Below are 22,072 nucleotides of genomic sequence, written 5' to 3' on the forward strand. Positions count from 1 at the left end.
ACCAGGGGTTCAGGTGTGTGCCACTTTGCTTGACTTCTTTCACTGAAGCAGCTGCATCCGCGAACATTACTGCCAGCCCTGCCACAGGGGAATAGGGGCTGAGGTGCTGCTACTGACTGGGCAACTCCTAACTGCTTCTACACCATCTCTCCCTCCCACTGTCACTCAGTCCGATTTCTTCACTTTTCCTTTGACAGTCAGGGTTCCTAGCTTGTCATGCATATTATTGATTCACTTGTTTTTTCGGGTCTTTGTTGTAAGAGGGACCACCAGAAGTGTCTGACTACTCCAACATCTTGGCCCCACCTCTCAAACCAACATCTTTTCACCACTGATTGTTAGGTTATGGTTTCCCTCCAAAATTGAAAGGGATCGAGGGAGTTCAGGGTACTAGAATTGGAAAAGATTAAATGGAGAAAACAAAATCATATAGGACAGAGAGTCCAAGAACTTTTCTCACTACATTCTGAATACCTATAAGAGTGAAGGGGGCATATAGACAGGAGCCCAAGCAAGAAAAACTTTTAATGGGGGAATAATGGAATTAAAGACTTTGTAGAGTCTGGTCAGTATCATATTGTAGATTGCATCCTGGTATTGTTACACCCTGTCATACATGAACCTGAAAGCCTGCTGACCTTTGCCTCCATTGGTTGGTGGTCCCTGGGCTTTTCTAACCTTCCTAGCAAGAGCTAAAGTGTGTTAAATTGTATAATACTGGCAATAACCTATAGGTTATTAGGCTTTTTATATTGACTCTTGTTTATTAGGGGATACCGATACATATTGAAGTTTTCTTTGTCAAATTACATATTTGCTATTCACAATATTTTATAATATTAATCCCAGTGTTTCCTGTTTCATTCTAATAGTAAATTCTACCTATAATAAAAATAATCATTGGGCTTGTTTTCCATTTTTTAAATTCTCCTTTAGAATATTTTCTTACCAAAAAAAAGGAAAAGAGTGTCATTAAAAATTTTTTTAGTAATTGTATTTTGTAATTTTATTATATTTGATAATTTTATTAAACATATTTTTTTTGTTTTTATTATAGATCCAAACTTAGTCTATTTCAATCAAGAATCAGTTTACAGAAGGCAAGTGTAAAGGTGAGTTTTTAAAAACTATTTTACAGTTGAGAATTTCTTAGATTATAAAGTAAGAAATTGTGTCTTTTGCAGATGCAAGTAGATTATTTCTACCTTAGAGAAGAATTTTAAAGTCATTAACTCAGAGAGAACTTTCCTCCCCAGTTCATGGCAGTTTTTCACCCAAGTGTCAGCACTCCAGACACTCCTTGCTTCTCAAGATTTCCTTTAGGGATAGGTTTCTATACCTTACCTGCACTGGTAGCCTGTTGTCTTTTAGTCCAAGAGACTTAATCCACAGGCTTCAGAAAGCTGTGTGAAGTCCATTTCATTCAGACTTATGCCCCTGAGCAGATATTCTAGGCTCAGCACAACTGAGTTTCTGTGGGATCCTCACTCCATGGCATACATACAGATAAGTAAGCTTAGTCACCTGGCTTTGGCTGTCACGCTCCTAACTCGCATGCAGCTCCTCTGGCATGTTAGACATGTTGATTTTTTTTAAAAAAAAACTACGTTTAACCGTATCTTTGAAAATAAGGTACTTAATTCCAGAAACCCTGGTGGCATAGTGGTTAAAAGGTACGGCTGCTAACCAAAAGGTCAGCAGTTTGAATCCATCAGGCACTCCTTGGAAGCTCTGTGGGGCAGTTCTACTCTGCCCTATAGGGTCACTATGAGTCGGAATCAACTCAACGGCAACAGGTTTTGGTTTTTTGGTGTTTATTTTCCTATATCAGTAAAATGAACAAAATATTTTGAAGTTTTCTATAAAGCTTTAGAAGTACGTTAGGTGTAAACTTAAAAATTGGGAACACTGTTACCATCACAGTTCAATTCTGCAATACTGTTAAATAATTTTTGTAAGCATGCAAATGTTTCTCCCCACTTGGTAACATTGACTCTTGGTGGAGAGCCACTAATTGATGACTAAGAATGGAATCCTTATATGTTTTGCAATGCAGTATCAATTTTTACTGATTTTTATCTTCTACTATGTTTTAGTTAAAAGCTCGACGATCTGAGTGTAATTCCAAAGCTACCCACGCAAGGAATGATTATCTTCTTACGTTAGCAGCCGCAAATGCACATCAGGATCGCTACTATCAAACAGATTTAGTTAACATTATGAAGGTAACACAGCCTTAATACCTGTGCTAGTTTTGCTTCATTAAAAAAATAATAATTTTATGTGTCGGGTGTATGGGATAGAATCTGTAGAATAGCAGCCAGGTCATGTGCATTTCATTGGAATATACTTGATGATGTTTGAGTGACCTCTGTTTCAGTAATTAATTTTTAGTATAAGAAAATGCTTTAAGCCAAATAACAGTAAAGGATTATATTATTCCCCAGCAGCAGCGGATATTCACTGTATAGTGGTTACTGATATTAAGAATCACTTTTAGACTGAGAAACTGCTTCTGAGCTATCTTTCCTCAGGTCACTGGTAACAACAGAGTACTGAAGTTAGGCAAAATCTTCAAGTATCTCCTGAATCAACAGAGGAGAACTGATATTTTCGGCATAGTTTTATTTTTCTTTGGTTGTGTCCTTACGGAGCCCTGGTGGCACAGTGGTTAAGCATTCGGCTGCTAACCAGACGGTCAGCAGTTCTACTCTGTCCTGTAGGGTCACTGTAAGTCAGAATTGATTCATCAGCAACAGGTTTGGGTTTTTTGTTTGTTTGTTTGTGTCCTTATATCTTAGTTTCTTAGTGCTGCTATAACAGAAATACCACAAGTAGGTGGCTTTAAAGAATAAAAATTTATTTCTCAGAGTTAGGAGGCTAGAAGTCTGAATTCAGAGCATGGGCTCAGTGGAAAGCCTCTGTCCACTCTGGGAGAAAATTCTTGTCTCTTTCAACTTCTGTTCCCCAGTTCCTTGGTGATCCGCACATGGCATCAGTCTTTCACCATTTGTGCTTTCTTGCTTCTGTGCCTGAACTGTTCTTTTTATATCTCAAAAGTGATCAGTTTCAAACACACCCTGTACTAATAAGGCCACTTTAACATAACAAAGGAACCCCTATTCCCAAATGGGATTACATCCACAGGTATAGGGGTTAGTATTTATGACACATATTTTCAGGGGGATACAGTTGAATTCATAACACTTTATATTCTGAAAATTGGATTGTATTTTTATATTTTATCTTTTTAGTAACCTGAATTCTTTACTAACCAAGATATGGGCCATCAACCGTGTCTGATAATAATTATGTGGCTGTTTTTATATTAACCTTGTATTTTAAAAATTTCTTAATATTATTCTTAATTGATAGGTAAAATTGTGCAGTAGTATTTGACGATTTTGAGGTGCCCATTGACCCAATGGCAACTGGTTTTTAATGGAACAAAAAAGAGAAAATGTCTTGTAGTTACATAAAGATATTTCTACTCTGGGTATTACTCTGAAATGTAGCTAGATTGGATTACAGTGTGTACCCAAACTTCATCTTGGACTTTCCTGTTTGTACTATTATATGTATCTTTGACTTTCACTGAGAATCTATATAGAAATAAAGTAAAGGAGGTAGAGAAGAAGAAAATTTTTTAACCTGCTGCCAGGATCCCTCTTGTTGCTGGCAGACAAACCCTGCTATAGATTGTATTTTATCCCCTCTTATCCTCTCAAGGACCCCAAACATTTGTTTGTTCAGTCTCTCTCTCTTATATTTTCAACCCATCCTTCCCAAATGTATTGTTCTTAGTGACTATCAAACACAGTGCCTTAGTTGAATTGTTTTCTTTAGGAAACGGAGATATTCAAAACAGGAATACAGCAGGAATGAGTGCTCTTTTCTACAGTGAAGATAAACTGTGGTCAGAAACTACAAGTTTTTTCCTTGAAAATAGAGGCAGGACATCTCTGAGACTTTCAGGGTAAAACGGTAATGATGAGGGGTAATGTGGGAAATCAAATTGAACTAAGTAGTATGCTGTTGCATAATTTTTTACTTTCCTTTTTGTTCACTGCCTGAAGTCCCCCTTTCCTAGCTTCTTTCCTGTCATGACTGGTTAGGGAGACAAGGGATTGTTTTGACATCCCAGATAAGAACTCTGCATACATTTTTCCATAAAATGTTGAACCTAGAGGTTTCGGTGTTCTAGTATATTCCTAGGTATTAACATACTGCTTCAGATTTACAAGGAACAACTGGAGACTTGGCCTCCCATTATTACATGGTTTGTCTACGGAAATAAATGTGTGTGTGTGTGTGTGTGTGTGTGTGTGTGTGTGTGTGTGTATTTGAAACAAGCAGTTTATTAGAGACAAGTTTTAACACAGCTTGCACTTAAGGAGTAATTAATTTCCTATATACTGTCTACCATCAGATCAAAACTGATAAAAAGTATATAGTTTTTCCCTTCTAATACTTCAAAATGAATATTATATTAGCTTAAGTAACAGCAAAAATAAGTTTCTTATGTTTTTTAAAATGGAATCCACAGCCCAAAAATATCTCTTATTCAGAACCCTATGACCAATGACAAATATTGTATGATTCCACTTATATGAAATATCTAGATTAGGCAAATACATAGAACGGAAAGTAGATGAGTGGTTACCAGGGTTTAGGGGGAAAAGGAGAGGAGGAGCTATTTCTTAATGGGTACAGAGTTTCTCTTTGGGATGATGAAAAAAATTTGCAAATAGATGGTGATGATAGTTGTATAGCATTATGAATGTAATTAATGTCATTGAATTGTACACTTAAAAATGGTTCAAATGGGGGGGGAACCCCATGGTCTTCAGTAAACTAGAGAAGGTATTTATTATTATTTGTAAAAAACAAAAAGGAGGTTAATGAGTCTGGCCAGTTCTCAGATTATTGTGTGTCCTTGAACTTAATTTGAAGTCCCCATGCAAGTATTTGGTCAAAATTGAGTAGATTGTGCTTCAGATTATTCATTTCTTAAAACGTTGTGGGTCAGGTACTGAATTGATAAAAATAGAAACAGGAGTTCCTCCTATCCCTTAACAATGAGAAAAATGTAGTATCAGCTTTTGTGGTGTATGTATTAACTAATTTGCTTCCTCAGGCTTAATTCTATAGTCTACACTCTATGAGAACTCCCATTGTTGTACTGTTACCTACTTAATAAGTTTGTCATTGAATTAATAGTGGCCTGTAGATTTTTTTTTTTTTTTTTTGTAGATGCCTTTCTTCGAAAAGCCCATCTTTTGTACTGTTGTTAAAGTGAAAATGTCCTAGTTAAAATCTTCTAAAAATTATGTAGTTTGGAAGCAGGGAATTTGATGCATTGATGTAATTGTGTACACTGAATAGTTATTTACACTGTGCTAGCTGCTGGGCTAGGCACTGGAAGAGACCAAGATAAATAGACACAGTCCTTATCGTCAAAGAACTCAGTCTAGTGGAAGAGAAAAATTTATAGAAATGATTACACAGTAGAATAATGAAACCCCGTACTACTACAGGACTGTTGACTATGGGTAGCAATGTAACAGCTATCCTTTTTTTTTTTAACTTAATATTGCCCTGGCATTATCTTCCTATCTCATTTTCTTCCTTATCCTGGTTAGATTTCATATTTCATTATTTAAACACTACTTTAGTCTATACTCTAATATTTGCCATCTTGCAAATGAAATGAAGTGAAATTCTAACTCTGAATGAGCGCAGATAAGTCTTTTTCTGTACCTGCATCTAAGTAGCCAAGAACGGAAGAAAATTTTTCAACAAAGCAGATTCACGGTCATAAGTTAATGGTGGAACCAGCCTTAAATGGGCCTTCAACCTTTCTCAGCAATCCTACTGTTTTTCCCTGGTTAAACTTTTCTACTCTTCTAAATAGTTATTTCAGCCTTTTCCCTTCTCTTCAAACCTCAGATTTACCCCTTCTGTTTCACTCTTAACAAGTAGTCTTTCCTACTGATTTAGAGAAACCACAAGACATCAAAAAAGAATTCTCTTATTGTCCCATTACCTGCCTTTATCTGTATGCGTGACTTCTCCAAGGAGTCTCACTAACAGCTATTCCTCCTATCCAAAGATCATCTTTTCACTTTGGCTTTGGATAATACCTCATCCCCTCTTGCCTTCTGAGGGACCAAAACAGTTAATATTCTGTCTTCCCCCTTATATTTCCTAGACAGTCTATTAAGTTTAAAAGATGATTTAACACTTGGTAGGATCTTGGTGATGATAGCCCTCATTATGTCTGTGTTTTGAGCTACTTTTTTTGTGTGTGTGTATGTGCTTTAAGTGGAAGTTTACAAATCAAATCAGTCTCTCATACAAAAATTTATATACACCTTGCTATGTACTCCTAGTTGCTCTCCCCCTAATGAAACAGCACACTTCTTCTTTTCACTCTATATTTCCCATGTCCATTCAGCTAGCTTCTGTCCCCCTCTGCCTTCTCGTCTCCCCTCCAGACAGGAGCAGCCCACATAGTCTCACGTGTCTACTTGAGCCAAGAAGCTCACCCCTCACTAGTATCATTTTCCATCTTATAGTCCAGTCTAATCCCTGTCTGAAGAGTTGGCGTTGGGAATGGTTCCAGTCTTGGGCTAACAGAAGGTCTAGGGAACGTGACCGCCGGGGCCCTTCTAGTCTCAGACCATTAAGTCTGGTGATTGTATGAGAATTTGAGGTCTGCATGCCACTGTTCTCCTGTTCCATCAGGGATTCTCTGTTGTGTTCCCTGTCAGGACAGTCATCAGTTGTAGCCAGGCACCATCTAGTTCTTCTGGTCTCAGGCTGTTGTAGTCTCTGGTTTATGTGGCCCTTTCTGTCTCGGGCTCATAATTACTTTGTGTCTTTGGTGTTCTTCATTCTTCTTTGCTCCAGGTCAGTAGGGATCAATTGATGCGTCTTAGATGGCCGCTTGCTAGTGTTTAAAACCCCAGACGCCCCTCACCAAAGTAGGATGCAGAATGTTTTCTTAATAGATTTTATTACGCCAGTTGAGCTAGATATCCCCTGAAACCATGGTCCCCAGAGCTCCACTCCTGCTACTCTGGCCTTTGAAGTATTTGATTTATTCAGGAAACTTCTTTGCTTTTGGTTTTGTCCAGTTGTGCTGATCTCTCCTATATTGTGTGTTGTCTTTCCCTTCACCTAAAATAGTTCTTGCCTAGTATATAATTTTTTTTTTTTTTAGTATATGATTAGTGAACGACCTTCTCCCTCCCTCCCTCCCTACCCTAGTAAGCATCAAAGAATATTTTCTTCTGAGTTTAAACTTATTTCTTGAGTTCATACAATAGTGGTCTCATACAATATTTGTCCTTTTGCAACTGACTAATTTCCCTCAGCATAATGTCTTCCAGATTCCTCCATGTTATGAAATATTTCATGGATTCATCATTGTTCTTTATCTATGCGTAGCATTCCATTGTGTGAATATACCATAATTTATCCATTCATCTGTTGATGGGCACCTTGGTTGCTTCCATCTTTTTGCTGTCGTAAACAGTGCTGCACTGAACATGGGTGTGCGTCTATCTGTTCGCGTAAAGACCCTTATTTCTCTAGGATATATTCCGAGGAGTGGGATTGCTGGACCGTATGATAGTTCTATTTCTAGTTTTTTAAGGAAGCTCCAAACCGATTTCCAAAGTGGTTGTACCATTTTACATTCCCACCAGCAGTGTATAAGTGTTCCAGTCTCTCCACAACCTCTCCAACATTTATTATTTTGTGTTTTTTAGATTAATACTAGAATGATGAGCCACATTCTTACAGTCTGGTTTAATTGCCCTCTTTATCAGATGTGTTGCTATTACCCTGAGCTCTCCCTTCGACCTGATGGAAACTGGTTTTTATCTTTGTCATTATGCTCCTTTCTGGGAGACTTCTTCAGCTTTACATTTCAACTCTTCTGTTTGGGTTTTTAATTTTTCAACGTGGCTTTAATGTCCAGTTGTTCTTTTTGTTTTCTGAAAGTTATGACAAAGCTTGGATTCGAACCTGGCGTGTTTCTCTGACAGCAGAGTCAGTGCCATTAGCTTTTTATATGATATTAGCTCCTTGGACCTATTTCTCCTTTCCTTGTTAAATGGAGAAAATCTTATGCTATCTTATTTTCTTTGGCTTCTTTGAGGAGCAAATGAGATGATATAAAGTGTTTTTTAAATTTTAGAGCTTGTTATACATGTTATATATTTTTAAATAACAAATTCTATTAATATTATAATTAAGTCTTGTGGGGAGACTGTGGAGGAGATGGTGAATAATTGAAAGTGAGAGAAGAGCAACTATTTAGGTCACTAGCATTGTTAGGTACTCTGTCTAGGTGCTTTTAAGTGTATTATTTCATTTTGTTTCCATAATATCTTTTAAGCTAAATAGCATTATCCTTATTGTATAGATCACATACCAGAGGAACAGTGAAGTTCAGTTCATACGTATACTAGGCCGGATTCAAAATCAAGGTCTCTGTGCCTTAAAGTTCCTATATTTAATGCTGTGTTCTTACCTGCACACCATTTTAGTCTTCTTGATAGTAAAAATCAGTATGATAAACAGCTGCGTATTGTGAATGTCGTGAATTTGAATAAAATTGGAAAGTAAAATTATAAATGGGAAATTTTAAATTCTCCCTGTTCTAATTGTTTGAAGAGTAAAGATCATGTCAGTGTCTAAATACATGGATTTAGAGAGATTGCGTAAGGAATATTTTGTATTCTTTACACCAGTACTGATCTCGAAACAGACACTAAATATATCACTATGTGTCTGTATAGCATAAGACAGGCTTTTTTTGGTTTTTTCTGTTGTTTTTTGAGCTCCACACTAAAATAACAGCAACAAAAAAACTATTGCTAGACCCTGGAAATCAAATAACCGATTTCATCAGATTTTTAGTAAACAACTCAGCTAGCTGCTGGGAAGTAGGGTAGTTTGTTCCCTGAATGTTCTTTTCTTATAGCATTTTCTTGTGCAGAAATTTTCTCTTCATCTTTTGTATATGAACTAATACTTTTTTTATTTTTTTCTTGGAAGATTGTGAAATATTTTCTTTGTGGTTTGGATGAAGAAACCCTATTTCTAGACAAATATTTGTTGTCTTCATTGGAAGCTAAACATACATACCTGGACTAATTCATAATTGGGCAAAGTAATAAAAGATAAACATCTTTCCATCTGACAGAAATCTAGAAAATTGATAATTTGGCCTGTATTTTTTTAACATTTGTTTCAGTTAAATGAGAAGAAAGATATTATTGGTATCCAGGTTCCATATTTTTATAACTTTCCTTTCTAAACACTAAGTTATTCCAAAAGTCTTCCTCATACACATGTAGGACTATATAACCCATCTTTCTGATTTTGAGTAAAGGCTTTTATGGCTTCCCTGCCGTTATCTCTGGTTGTTGTATTTCTGATTCACCTGGTAATGTTTGTTCTTGTAATGAATTAGCATGGCAGTTCTCAAATCTCAAGCTTGCCTCTTGCTTCTGTTGCTTTGCATTCCCCTTTTTTTATATCTTCTTCCTTGGAGAGAGTAATCATTTGGCCCAATTTCCATCAGTATTGTACAGTGGTTCTCAAATCTCTGTTCACCCTTGCCCTTGTAATCGTCCACGTACATGCCTTTCCCATTAATGGTTGAAATTTTCTAAACCAGAGACAGTTCTGTCTCTGCCGTCATTCCCTTCAATGAGCACTCTGTGTTAGGTTTCAGGCGACACTGTTACCATTCTAGCTCTAAAGCTACAATGTCTAATATAGTAGCACCTAGGTACACACGACTATTTAGGTGAAGTAAATTTTAAAATTTTGTTTCTCAGTCAAAATAGTCACATTTCAAATATTCAAAAGCCACCTGTAGCTAGTGGCTACCATATTGGACAGTGCAGATACAGAATATTTCCATCACTGCAGAAAGTTTTATGGGACAGCATTGCTTTAAAGCTTACTTAGTTTTACTTGTTCCTCCTGCCCATATTTATCTATCGGTCATCAGTCCTACTGATCATTTTTTCTAATAACCATGGTCATGAGTGTGTTTCTTTTACTTCAGAATTTATTGCTCCTTCATTTGTACTCCAAATCTTTACTTGTACCTTCTTATAGAACAAGGATTGGCAAATTTTTTCTGTAAAGGGCTAGATAATATTTTAGGCTTTGCAGGCCAAATAGCCTTTGTTGTAATGACTCAATTTCCCTGTTGTAACACAAAGCAGCATAGACAACGTAAACAAATTAATGCATCTGTGTTCCCATAAAACTTTATTTACAAAAGTATTTATTATACCAGATTTGGTCTGTGGGCCTTAGTTTTCTGGTTCTTGATATTTAATTATAAAAATTTCCATAAATTTATTGAAAACATTATGCTGAGTGAAATAAGCCGGTCACAAGAGGACAAATATTGTATGACCTCACTTATATAAAAAGACAAGAAAAGGCAGATGTATAGAGACCACAGTTTATTAGTGGTTACCAGGGGCATGAGGGAGAGGGAAAGGGAGGGTTAACAGTGATGGGAAAATTGCACTGATTAATAGGGCTGCACAGCCAGTTATTGTAATTGCCGTCAATAAGTTGTACACCTGTAAAAAGTTGAATCGGCAAAAAGTTAAGTAATAGATATATTTACAACAGCAGCAACAAAAAACCAAACCCATTGCCATTGAGTCAATTCTGACTCACAGCGACCCTATAGAAGAGAGTAGAACTGCCACATAGAGTTTGCAAGGAGCGACTGGTGGGTCTGAACCACCGATCTTTTGGTTAGCAGTCACAGCAGTTAACCACTACAACACCAAGGGTTTCCATTTACAGCAAAGACCAAAAAAAAGAGTAGCTGCTGAGGCTGCTTATGTACAACAAGCACCTCATGGAATTTGGTTCCTTGGTTTGGAGGATTAAGGTCATGGTTTCATGGGACATCTCAGGTAATTGGCCTAATAATGTGTTTAGTGCATGCATCTCTTCTACCTCCTAGTTGGTTCCGTAATGCCTGGGGGTCTTAAAGCTTGCAAGTAGCCATCCAAGGCACAATAATTGGTCTCTATTCACCTGGGCAACAGAGGAAGAAGGAGAGTGAAGAATAGGAGGAGAATATGTAATGTGTGGCTGATTGCCTTTATGAAAAACTGCATCCTTTGCCATGAGACCAAAAGAGCTGAACATTTTGATCAAAGATTGCATAGAAGAATCCTGATCAAAACGGGGAAATACAGAATACAGCTTTAAATTCTCATGGACTCTAGACTTTCTGGAGCTATGGAGGGTGGATGAATCCCTGAAACTGTTGCCCTGAGATCACCTTATACCTTAAACAAAAAATGCTCCGTGAAGTCATCTTAAAACTGAGCAGTAGTTTAGCCTAACTAGTAAAAAAAAGGTCTGCCTTGAGGTTTATGCTCTTTTAAGAACTATCTATATGGGATCAAAGTGACAGCAGCAACTCGAAAGGTTAGATAGGAAGCTTAAGGTGCAGTGAGTTTATGTTAATGCAAAAGGAACAACTGAAAAGGAGGGTGAGAATGGTTGCACAACTCAAAGAACATAATGAATCACTAAACTGTACTCGTAGGAACTGTTGAATTGGTGTGTATTCTCAACAACAATGATAAAATTTAGAAAAAATTTTTTGTGAATTTATAAATAATTTTCCAAGAATAATAAAATGAATACCCATTTGCCTGCCACTTCAGGTTCAAAAACGAAATTTTACTAGTACAATGGAAGCCTTCTTTGTGCCTCCTTCCAAAACACATTTCTCTTATCCACCTCGTTGGAACCACCACCCTGAAAATATATAGGATTGTCTTATGTAGTGTCACATAAGACACTTTGTAGTATTCTGCAGCTTGCTTTTTTCCTCTCAACTGACTGATTAATCCATGGGGAATTTTAGCTTTAATTTATTTGTTATTGTTGCTAAATGGTATTTCACTCTGCATAAATCATAAATTACCCATTTTCTTATCAGTGGAAATTTTAGGGTTGTTTTTTGTTTGCTATTAAACACTGTTGCTTCTGACATGCTCGTACATGTCACCCGGTGTACTTGTGCAAGAGATTCTTAAGGGAATAACCTATAAGTGGTATGTATTTTCAGCTTTAGCAGAGAGTGCCAAATTGTGTTACAGTACTTTTTTATTTTACCATTTAATGTTCTTTGTTGGCATGTCATTTTAAACTCAGCAAACATTTGCGTGTGTACTAGATGATAGACACTTGGTAATACAGATGAATTGGACATGATCCACACCATCAATGAGCCAGAAACATAAAAGTTGTAATTCTTGGGACAATCCAAAAAGGGCTTATGGGGCATGGAGCAGTAGATCTCCCCTTTCCCTGCTTTATGATCATATTGTAGTTGGCTCCCTGTGACACAAAAAGAGAAAATCAGGATGCCTCTTGCCAATCTTTTTCAAACTTGTAAAGCAGTAATTTGAAAACATTTTTAGCAGTTGGACAACTTTTTCAAACAAACTCCTATAAAGCACATAGAAGGGAAGCTGTGAGTATGCTTCCCCTTTGTAAGTTTTCCCCATTTCCCATACCTGCCTGTGCCACCTTGTACATCATTATGCTGAATCCTAGAACTCCTTGAAATACAGTTTGAAAACTAATATTCTAACACAGGCTTTTCTAACTACCAGCCTAAAATTTATTTAGATGATCTTCATGCTAGACTTTATCAAAGTAATCTTTTAAAAATGTAAATCATTGCAGAAATGGAAACCTTGTTTTCTCAGTTAACTTTTTAGCCCCTCAGCTCCTTGGGCTGTCCTGGCCTTTGCCCTGCTCAGGCAAAAGTTCCAAAGCTCTTTAGTTCTGCCTGCAAGTGCCTAGAGACACCCCACTCTGTCAGTAAACCTTGACCAGAGGCATTCATCTCTCTTGCTCCTTGGGTCAGCTCCTGTGCCATCTCATGCCAGTCTCCTGGTTGTGCAGCTGTCTTTTCTATGCTGCTGCTTCTTGCTACCTGGGCCATCTCCAGTGTTACAGCTCTCACTTCCTTCTGAGCCCTCACCAGAATTGTCTTTGATGTCCATAATTCCACCAATAGTCTCTTCAAGGCAGTGTAGGCTGTTACTATTTGGCGCTTTAAAACTCTTCCGGCTACTTACCCATTCACAATTTCAAATCTGCTTTCACATTTTAGGTATCTTTTGAAGCAACACCCCACTCCTGGTACCAAATTTTGTCTTCATTATATAGATAGTGTTGCTATAACAGAAATACCACAAGTGGATGGCTTTAACAAACAGAAATTTATTCTCTCACAGTTTAGGCTAGAAGTCTGTATTCAGGGTACCAGCTCCAGGGAAGGCTTTCTCTCTCTGTTGACTCTAGAGGAAGGTCCTTGTCATCAGTCTTCCCCTGGGCCTAGGAGCTTCTCAGCACAGGGTCACCAGATCCAAAGGGTACACTCCACTCTTGGCTCTTCTTGCTTTGTTGTAATGAGGTCCCTCTCCTCTCTGCTCACTTCTCTCTTTCATATCTCAAGAGATTGACTCATGATACAGCCTAATCCTATAGATTGAGTCCTAATTTGTTAACATAACTACCTCTAATCTTACCTCATTAAAAGCATAGAGGTTAGGATTTATAACACATAGGATAATTAGATCACAAAAGGGTGGACAGCCACACAATACTGAGAATCATGGCTTAGCCAAGTTGACACACATTTTGGGGGGGACACAATTTAGTCCATAACATTATGTATATATAATATGTGTGTGTGTGTGTATGTATCCATGTAACCATGTTTTTCATGAAAGATAAATCCTTGGACAAGGCTTTAATGTTATGAAAAGAAAGAGTATTGGCACTAATATTATCTGTCAATTTTTGAAGAGAAGAATAACCAACCTTGGTTTTTGTTTTGTTTACCAATTCCTAGGAATTTATTTTAACATTACTATTGTATTACAACCATTAAAGCACCAGGGAGAGGCATTGGTCAGAGTATGAAACTCGGGTACACAGAATCGGGGGTGGTTCTCTATAGTAAGGATGATTGGTCAGAAGCATACTGACCTCTGTAACAGGCCTATTGCTCATAGAATAGTTCATAGCTTTTAATCGTGCCAAAAAGTAGTAACACATTCAAAGGGTCTTCTGGAATTCCATATTATTAGCACTATCATTTTGGAAATCAGAGTAAACTTTTATTTAGGATATTGACATTTATCATCCATCAGTATAGTTGGAGATAAATATTATTTGATAAGAGATGCACCCACTGAGATACCTGTACCAAAATTATTGTAATCCTGCCTGTGGCAATCCAGACTCTGGTTGATCCTCAGATTATCATTAGTGACACATCAAGACATAACTACAGATAAGATAGCAGATTTGACAGATGAGCCTTGGGGGGTCTTTTTGTTCTTCCTGAACAAAAGTTTTGGGTCTAATTGAAGATACTTTCTAGGAAGTAGAATTATAAATAACTTCAAATAAAAAGACAGATCTCTCAGTGTTACAAGCAGAATATTGGGTTAGATATTTCATTGTCTTAGTTTCCTAGGGCTGCCAAAACAAAACAGCGTAAAATGAGTGACTTTAAAGAAGAGAAATTTATTTTCTCACAGTTCTGGAGGCTAGAAGCCCAAATTAGGGTATTGACTATATTGATTATTTCTGAGGGCTCATTTCTGAGGGCTCTGAGAGAAGAACTATTCCATACCACTCTCCTAGCTTCTGGTTTCTGCCGGCAATCTTTGACATTCCTTTGCTGCTTGCAGACAAATCCACGTGTTATCTTTCCCCTCTGTGTGACCCTCTTTTCTTTTCTGTTCTCATCACCCCGAAAATAAACCCCTTATCCATTAGCAGTCATCCCCCATCTCCCCTCTGCCCCCTCTGGCCTCTGGCAATCACTAGTTTACTCTCTGTCTTTATGGATTTGCCTATTCTAGATATTTTGTATAAATAGAATCATATAATATGTGGTCTTTTGTGTATGTTTTCTTTCACTTAACATGTTTTCAAGGTTCATCCATGTTGTATCATGAATCAGTACTTCATTCCTTAAGGCTGAATAGTATACAGTTGTATGTCTCTACCACATTTTGTTTATTCATTCATTCCTTGATAGACATTTGGGTTGTTTCCGCTTTTTGTCTGTTACCTGCCTGTCTCTATATCCTCATTTCATATCCTTCCTCCCTCATTTTCTGCATGTCAGTTGAGCGGCCTTGTTTTACTTCGTCAACAGTACCAAGCTTCCTCCTACGCCAGGGCCTTTGCACATGTTGTTCTCTCTGCCTGAAGTAACTCCTGTCTTCACTATCCCCATTCACTTTCTTAACTCTTAGTCATGGTTCACATCCCAATTCAAATCTACTTCTTTAGAGAAGTCTTTCCCAGTCTTTATCAGCTTCCTCTATTATATATTCTTATGTTCATGTTTCTTTCCTTCATAATATTTCTCTTAATTTTGATTGTTTGGTTGGATTGCCTGTTCATCTTCCTCTCCCACTCCTAGTATACTATAACTTTGTGAAAAGCAAAATTTTTGTCTGTTTTCTGCTCACAAGTATATGTCTGGGGCCTAACACAGTACCTGGCATATTTGTTTATTGGATGTATTATTGCATGAATCCATTTGCAATGCTAAGTACTAGGGACACAAAGTTTAAGAACCCAGTTTCTGCCCATATGTACCTCACAGTGCAGAGTTAAGTAGGCAAGTAAACAATTATTGTGCAGTAAGAAATGCTATAATGTCAGGATGTAATCTGACCATAGGGAACAGGAGAAAAGTCAAAACATGCCCAACAGTAAAAGTAGCTTTTGAGTTAAGACTTGCTCTGGCTTGCCTGGTAGAATATAAGGCCTTGAAAGGAGGAAATGTGTATTGTTGACTATTGTATTTTTATGTATTCAGTAAATACTTACAGAATTGAATCAAGTTCAGTTTCCCTGGCAGGTAAGAAAATTGAGAATATTCCCACTACGGAGGCAACAATTCTGGATTACAGAGATACATAGTTCAGTATCTCTATAGTAGAATGTGCAGTAGGAGTATAGCAAGTGATGAGGCTGGATTAGGCAGAGCATTTGAGTAGTTTTTATGCCCTGCTTTTTTTTTAATATGATTTAGGTTTCTCCTGTAGGCAGTGGGGAATCATTGAAGACTTTTGAATCAAGAAATGAATTTCTGAGAAGATTACTCTTGCAGCAGTGCAAAACATGGATGCTCAAAGCAGAAATATCAATAAGGGCATTACTACAATGGCCTGGGGCAGTGGGGTATAAAGGAGGAGGGAGTAGATTCAGAAGTTAATAGGAGATTCTGATGATGATGATGATAAAAGCTAACATTTACAGAATACTTATTATTAGACACTGTGCTAGACTGTATATAAAAAGATAGGAGAGATACAAACCAAACCCATTGTCATCGAGTTGATTCCAACTCATAGCAACCCTATAGGACAGAGTAGAAGTGCCCCACAGGATTTCCATGGAACAGCTGGGGGATTCAGACTGCTGACTTTTTGATTATAGGCTGAGCTCTTAACCACTGTGCCACCAGGGCTCCAACAGAGATATGGTGGTAAATTATTAGGCAGGTATTTTACTTGTTTTCTGAGAATTAGTGTCAAGTAGGCTATCACCTGGCTGTAACAGAGAGCTCACTTTTAGAATATAAATGTTACAGAAAACAGAATTAGATATTAGAGATATTTTGAAAGATATTAATGGAATTGGTAAAAAGTATGCTCGTCACCAGCTGTATGTTTATAAGGTCTATAGTTTACCTTGTTGCCTTAGTTTCTGATGCTTGGCAGGCCCTCTCAAGATTGTTTCTCCCCTAACTAACCTTTTTTTCTGACCCAAGACTACTAGGTATCTATCATGCTTTCTGGCATATTTTATTTTTCCTAATATCTAATGCCATATTCATTTCATTTTCTATTGAAGTTAAATACTTCTTAAGTTACTTTTACTATTTCCACTTACAGTTACAAAATTTTTGAAAGTGAAGCGTATTAGAACCCTCAGAGGAGTAGTTCTATTTGTTTTAGGGCAATCTAAGGCTCCAGAGAGGTTGAACCATTGTCCTTAAGAAAAATCAGGTTATTTCTGTCCAGAAAGCCATCCTCCAAGTGTAGGTTTCACTCACTGCCTTATCATCCTAAACCAGTCAAAGGCTTTACACACGATAGTGAAATATAAGAAGCCAATTTAAACTTCTTTTTTAAAAATGATCAAACTTCTAAGAGTTATTTTTTAAAGCTGTGGCATATGACATAGACTTATGTCAAACAGATTGCATTTTAATTCCATCATTTTTACATATTCCTTAGCCCCTGAGATCTTATTTCTTCAGCCATGGAAATAGGGCCGGCAGTATCTTCTTCATGAGTTGTAAATATGTGTAAGCACATAGTAGGTTTTCATTAAGTATCTGTTTCCCTTTCTACCTTTTCTGATCTTCCACTAATCAACATAACCTCAAGTCTTATTTATATCAATAAACACTTATGTGTCAACCAAATTTTCTTGCCAAAATAGCTAAAATTGGAAATCATAAGTAAGCAAAGGAGTCTGTGGAGTTTTTTTTGCTCTAAAAATACTGAAGGCTAGTCAGTGTTTTCCATTACAGATCTTGTGTATTTTTTAATCTTTAAGATAGAAATAGGCGAGTTGCTTTACCTGAGTGACCAAGCAAGACCACTATAAATTAAAGTACTTAGGGAGTTTCCAAGCATTAAAGCCATAGGTGCTCTCTTCTCCCCCACCCCCAACTTTACCTTCATCTTATAAAGCATGTGTAGACATACATGAAGCTTTGGGGGATTTTTTAGTTCTTGCCAAAAACAAAAATTCTATAAAGTGTGCCTATTGAGAGTTATATGTTATATATTAAGTGAAAGAAAGAGTGTATTTGTTACCATATTCTTTTCAACTGTAATATTCCCTAAGCTTTATGGGAGTAAGAACTTTATCTGCCATACTTAACTCTAGCCTCATTTCCTCAGCAAGCATGATCAATTTCAGTTAGACATTAAGAACTTATAAACAGACTCAAGTATGTGAAAAGGTAGACTTCAAATCAGTGGAAAAATAACAGATTTTAAAAAGTAATGATGTTGAGACTCTTTAGAAAAGGAAATATTGACATCCCTATACCACACCAGGCCATAATCCCAGGTTTGTTAAACATAAATATAATAGAAAATGTGAGTAGATATTTATCTGATTGTGGTGTGCAGATGGGATTTCTAAGTATTCTAATAAAGGCAAACACTATGAGAAAATAGTGATAAATTTGACTGTACCAAATTTTAAAAATCTGTAAAATATAACAACAACAAGAGCTAACATTTACTGTGTTAAGTGCCTTATATATGAGTCAGTAGTGCCAAGGTCACAACTTGATGGCACTGGGTACTGGGTTAGTGCCAAGGTTGAGAACACCTGCCTTAGAGCTGTAGGATCTATAACCCTGGTCTACTTTCCAAAGTTATCATAAACACTAGTATCACCAGATGTTTTGCCATGGTATAACAAGTATTATCAGCTTTTCAATCTGCAGCATCTGTGTCCTCAGTGCTTGCTACCCTAAGACTTAGCAAATGCCACCTATATTATTTTTGTTGTTGTTGTTAGAGCAACATTCCACTTCAAGATATTAATTCTGTACTAATTAAGGTAAAAGCTAAAATAGATAGGCCCAAAGTACAGTGGCCAAAACAAGAGATGTTAATTTTTTCTTATGTAATAATTCAGAGTAGATAGCCTCTGCCTCATGGGATTATATAAGGACCCAGGTGGTTCTAGAGACTACCCTCTCTAATCATCAGCCTGGTCAAAGTTGGGTAATTGACTCATTTGGGTTCTACCAGTGGGTTAGGGAAAGAGAGCATGGAGAAGACGCACCTATTTTCTTAAGAGTTAGGCCTGAAAGTGGCATACTTCTGTTCACATTCTATTGGAGAGAACTTAGTCACGTGGTCATGTGCCCAGGAAGAAAGGGGGAACAGATATTAGTGGACAACATATAGTTTCCACCACAACCTCTGTGCTCTGCTGCCTCTAAATATATGATAAGGTAAATGACAGTGTGGGAGAAAATATATATAGTATGACAAAAGGTTAACATTTTTCCTGTTTAAAGAGTTCTTATAAGTCAATTAAAAAAATAAAAACATTCTAAAAGAAATATGGAGAAACCAAAGAAAGACAAAAGGAAAATATTGGTCTAGAAGGCTAATGGACTGCATGAACCACAGACTCCACCAGCCTGAGCCCACAAGAACTAGATGGTGCGCTGCTACTACTACCTACCTCTGTTGACAGAGATCACAATAGAGGGCCCCGGACAGAACGGTAGAAGAATGTAGAATCAAATTCACAAAAAAAAACAGACCAGACTTACTGGTCTGACAGAGACTGGAGGAACCCCCGAGACTATGCCGCCGGACACCCTGGTAACTCAGAGCTGAAGCCATTCCCGAAGTCCACCTTTCAGCCAAAGATTAGACAGGCCTATAAAACAAACAATAACACACGTGAGGAATGTCCTTCTTAGTTCAGTCAAGTATATGAGATCAGATGAGCAATACCTGCCCAAAACCTGAGATGAGAAGGCAGGAAGAGAATGGAAAACTGGACAAATGAACACAGGGAACCTGGAGTGGAAAGAGGGAGAATGTGGACACATTGTGGGGATTGCAGCCAATGTTCACAAAACAGTTTGTGTCCAAATTTTTGAATGAGAAACTGATGTGTACTGTAAATTTTCACTTAAAGCACAGCAAAATTAAAAGAATATGTATATGGAAATGCTCCAAATTTAGTTTAAAAAAGAGAAATACAAAAGACTAGTGACAGTACATCTACGGTGGATTTTCAACAAGAGTATCAGCTCCATTCAGTGGGGAAAGAATAGTCTTTTTAACAAATAGTGCTGGGACAACTGATTATCCACATTAGAAAGAATGAAGTTGGATCGTATTAAAAATTAACTCAAAATGGATCAAAGACCTATATGTAAGGCCTTAAACTATAAAACTCTTAGAAGGAAACATAGCTGTAATTCTGTGTGACCTCGGAGTAGGCAACGGTTTCTTAGATATCACCAAAAGCATAAACAACCAAAGAAAAGATTGTAAAAATTGGACTTTATCAAAATTAAACTTTTGTGCACCAGAAGTGTCTTTGAAGAGAGTCGAAAGACAGCCCACAGGATGGGAGAAAACATTTGCAGATCATATATCTGATATGGGTCTAGTATCCAGAATATATAAAAAATTCTTACAACTCAACAATGTCTTTTGTTGCCATCGAGTCAGTTCCTACTCATGGCAACCTCATGTGTGCAGAATAGAACTGATCCTTAGGTTTTCCAAGGCTGTGACCTTGCAGAAGCAGATTGCCCAGGCCTGTCTTCCTAGACGCCTCTGCGTGGGTTCAAATTGCCAACCTTTCAGCTTGTAGTCAAGCACTTAGTTGTTTGCACCACACAGGAACTTGTAAATCAGCAGTGAAGACAAATAACCCAATTTCTAAAAAATAAGCAAAGAATTTGTATAGACATCTCTCTAAAAAAGATAAACAGATAGCTAATAAGTGTGTGAAAGATGCCTGATATTATTCGTCACTGGGGAAGTACAAATCAAAGCCACAATGAGATCCATTTCATAACCAGTAAGATGAATAATGAAGACTGAAGAAGAATTGACGCCTTTGAATTGTGGTGTTGGTGAAGAATAATGAACATACCATGGACTGCCAAAAGAATGAGCAATGTGTCTTGGAAGAAGTACAACCAGAATGCTCCTTCAAAGCAAGGATGGCAAGACTACGTCTCACATACTTTGAACATGTTATCAGGCGGGATCAGTTCCTGGAGAAGGGCATCATTGTGCTTGGTAAAGTGGAGGGCCAGTGAAAAAGGGGAAGACCCTCAAAAACATGAATTGATGCAGTGGCTGTAACAATGGGCACAAGCATGGCAAGGATTTTGAGGATAGCACAGGACTGTGCAGTGTTTCATTCTTTTGTATATAGGGTTGCTATGAGTTGGAATCAACTTGTCAGCACCTAACAACAACGAGATGGCTATGATCAAAAAACCAGAAAATATCAAGTGCTGGCAAGGATGTGGAGAAATTGGACCTTTCATACATTGCTGGTGGGAATGTAAAATGATACAGCCACTTTGGAAAACAGTTTGATAGTTACTCAAAAAGTTAACCATAGAATTACCATAAGACTCAGCAGTTCACTCTTAGGTGTATATTCAAGAGATTGAAAATAGATGTTCAAACAAAAGTTGAGTACATGAATATTCATAGCATTAAGAAATTAGAAACAATCCAAATGTCCATCAGCTGATGGCTAATCAAAATGTGATATATCCATACAATTGAATATTATCCAGCCATAAGAAGGAATGAGGTACTGATTCATGCTACGACATGGATAAACCTGGAAAACATTATGCTGAGTGAAAGAAACCATTATGCTAACTGAACACAAGAGGCCACATGTTGTACGATCCTATTTATATGAAATGTCCAGAGTAGGCAAAAGTAAATTAATGGTTGCAAGGGGGTGGGAGGATAGGTAACAACTTAATGGGTGCCGTGTTTCCTTTTGGGGTGATGAAGATGTTCTGCAATTAGATAGTGGTGATGACTACACAACCTTGTAATTTACTAAAAACCACTGAATTGTATGCTTTGAAGTGGTGAAATTTATATGAATTATATCTCAATAAAAACAAACTTGACAACTAGTTACTGAAAATCTTCCTTCTCACCAATAATCCAAAAAAAAAAAAAAAGAAAGAAATTATAACAATGTTTATTTATCCATTAAATGGCAAGTTAAATATTTGTTAATACATTCATATTCCATTGTTGAGAGTGTAAAGTAATACAGTTGTTTTGGAGGACCTGTAGGTGGCAAAGTGGTTAAGAGTTTGGTTGCTAACCAAAAGGTCAGCAGTTGAAATTCACCAGCCTCTCCTTGGAAACCGTATGGGGCAGGTTTTTTTGGTTGGTATTGGTAA

At 37.2% G+C, this 22,072-nt stretch overlaps 1 protein-coding gene across 1 annotated transcript in view; it reads left to right on the top strand.

Moving 5' to 3' along the window:
* FCHSD2 (FCH and double SH3 domains 2) overlaps positions 1-22,072 on the top strand; it is a 289,540-nt gene that overhangs the window by 178,791 nt on the left and 88,677 nt on the right. The window contains exons 7-8 of the mRNA XM_049889930.1: positions 1,058-1,112; positions 2,097-2,225. Of these exons, the coding sequence (XP_049745887.1) occupies positions 1,058-1,112; positions 2,097-2,225 (184 nt within the window). The remainder of the gene's footprint in view (positions 1-1,057; positions 1,113-2,096; positions 2,226-22,072) is intronic.

This window comes from Elephas maximus, chromosome 7 (assembly GCF_024166365.1).
Source record: "Elephas maximus indicus isolate mEleMax1 chromosome 7, mEleMax1 primary haplotype, whole genome shotgun sequence".
Taxonomy (NCBI): domain Eukaryota; kingdom Metazoa; phylum Chordata; class Mammalia; order Proboscidea; family Elephantidae; genus Elephas; species Elephas maximus.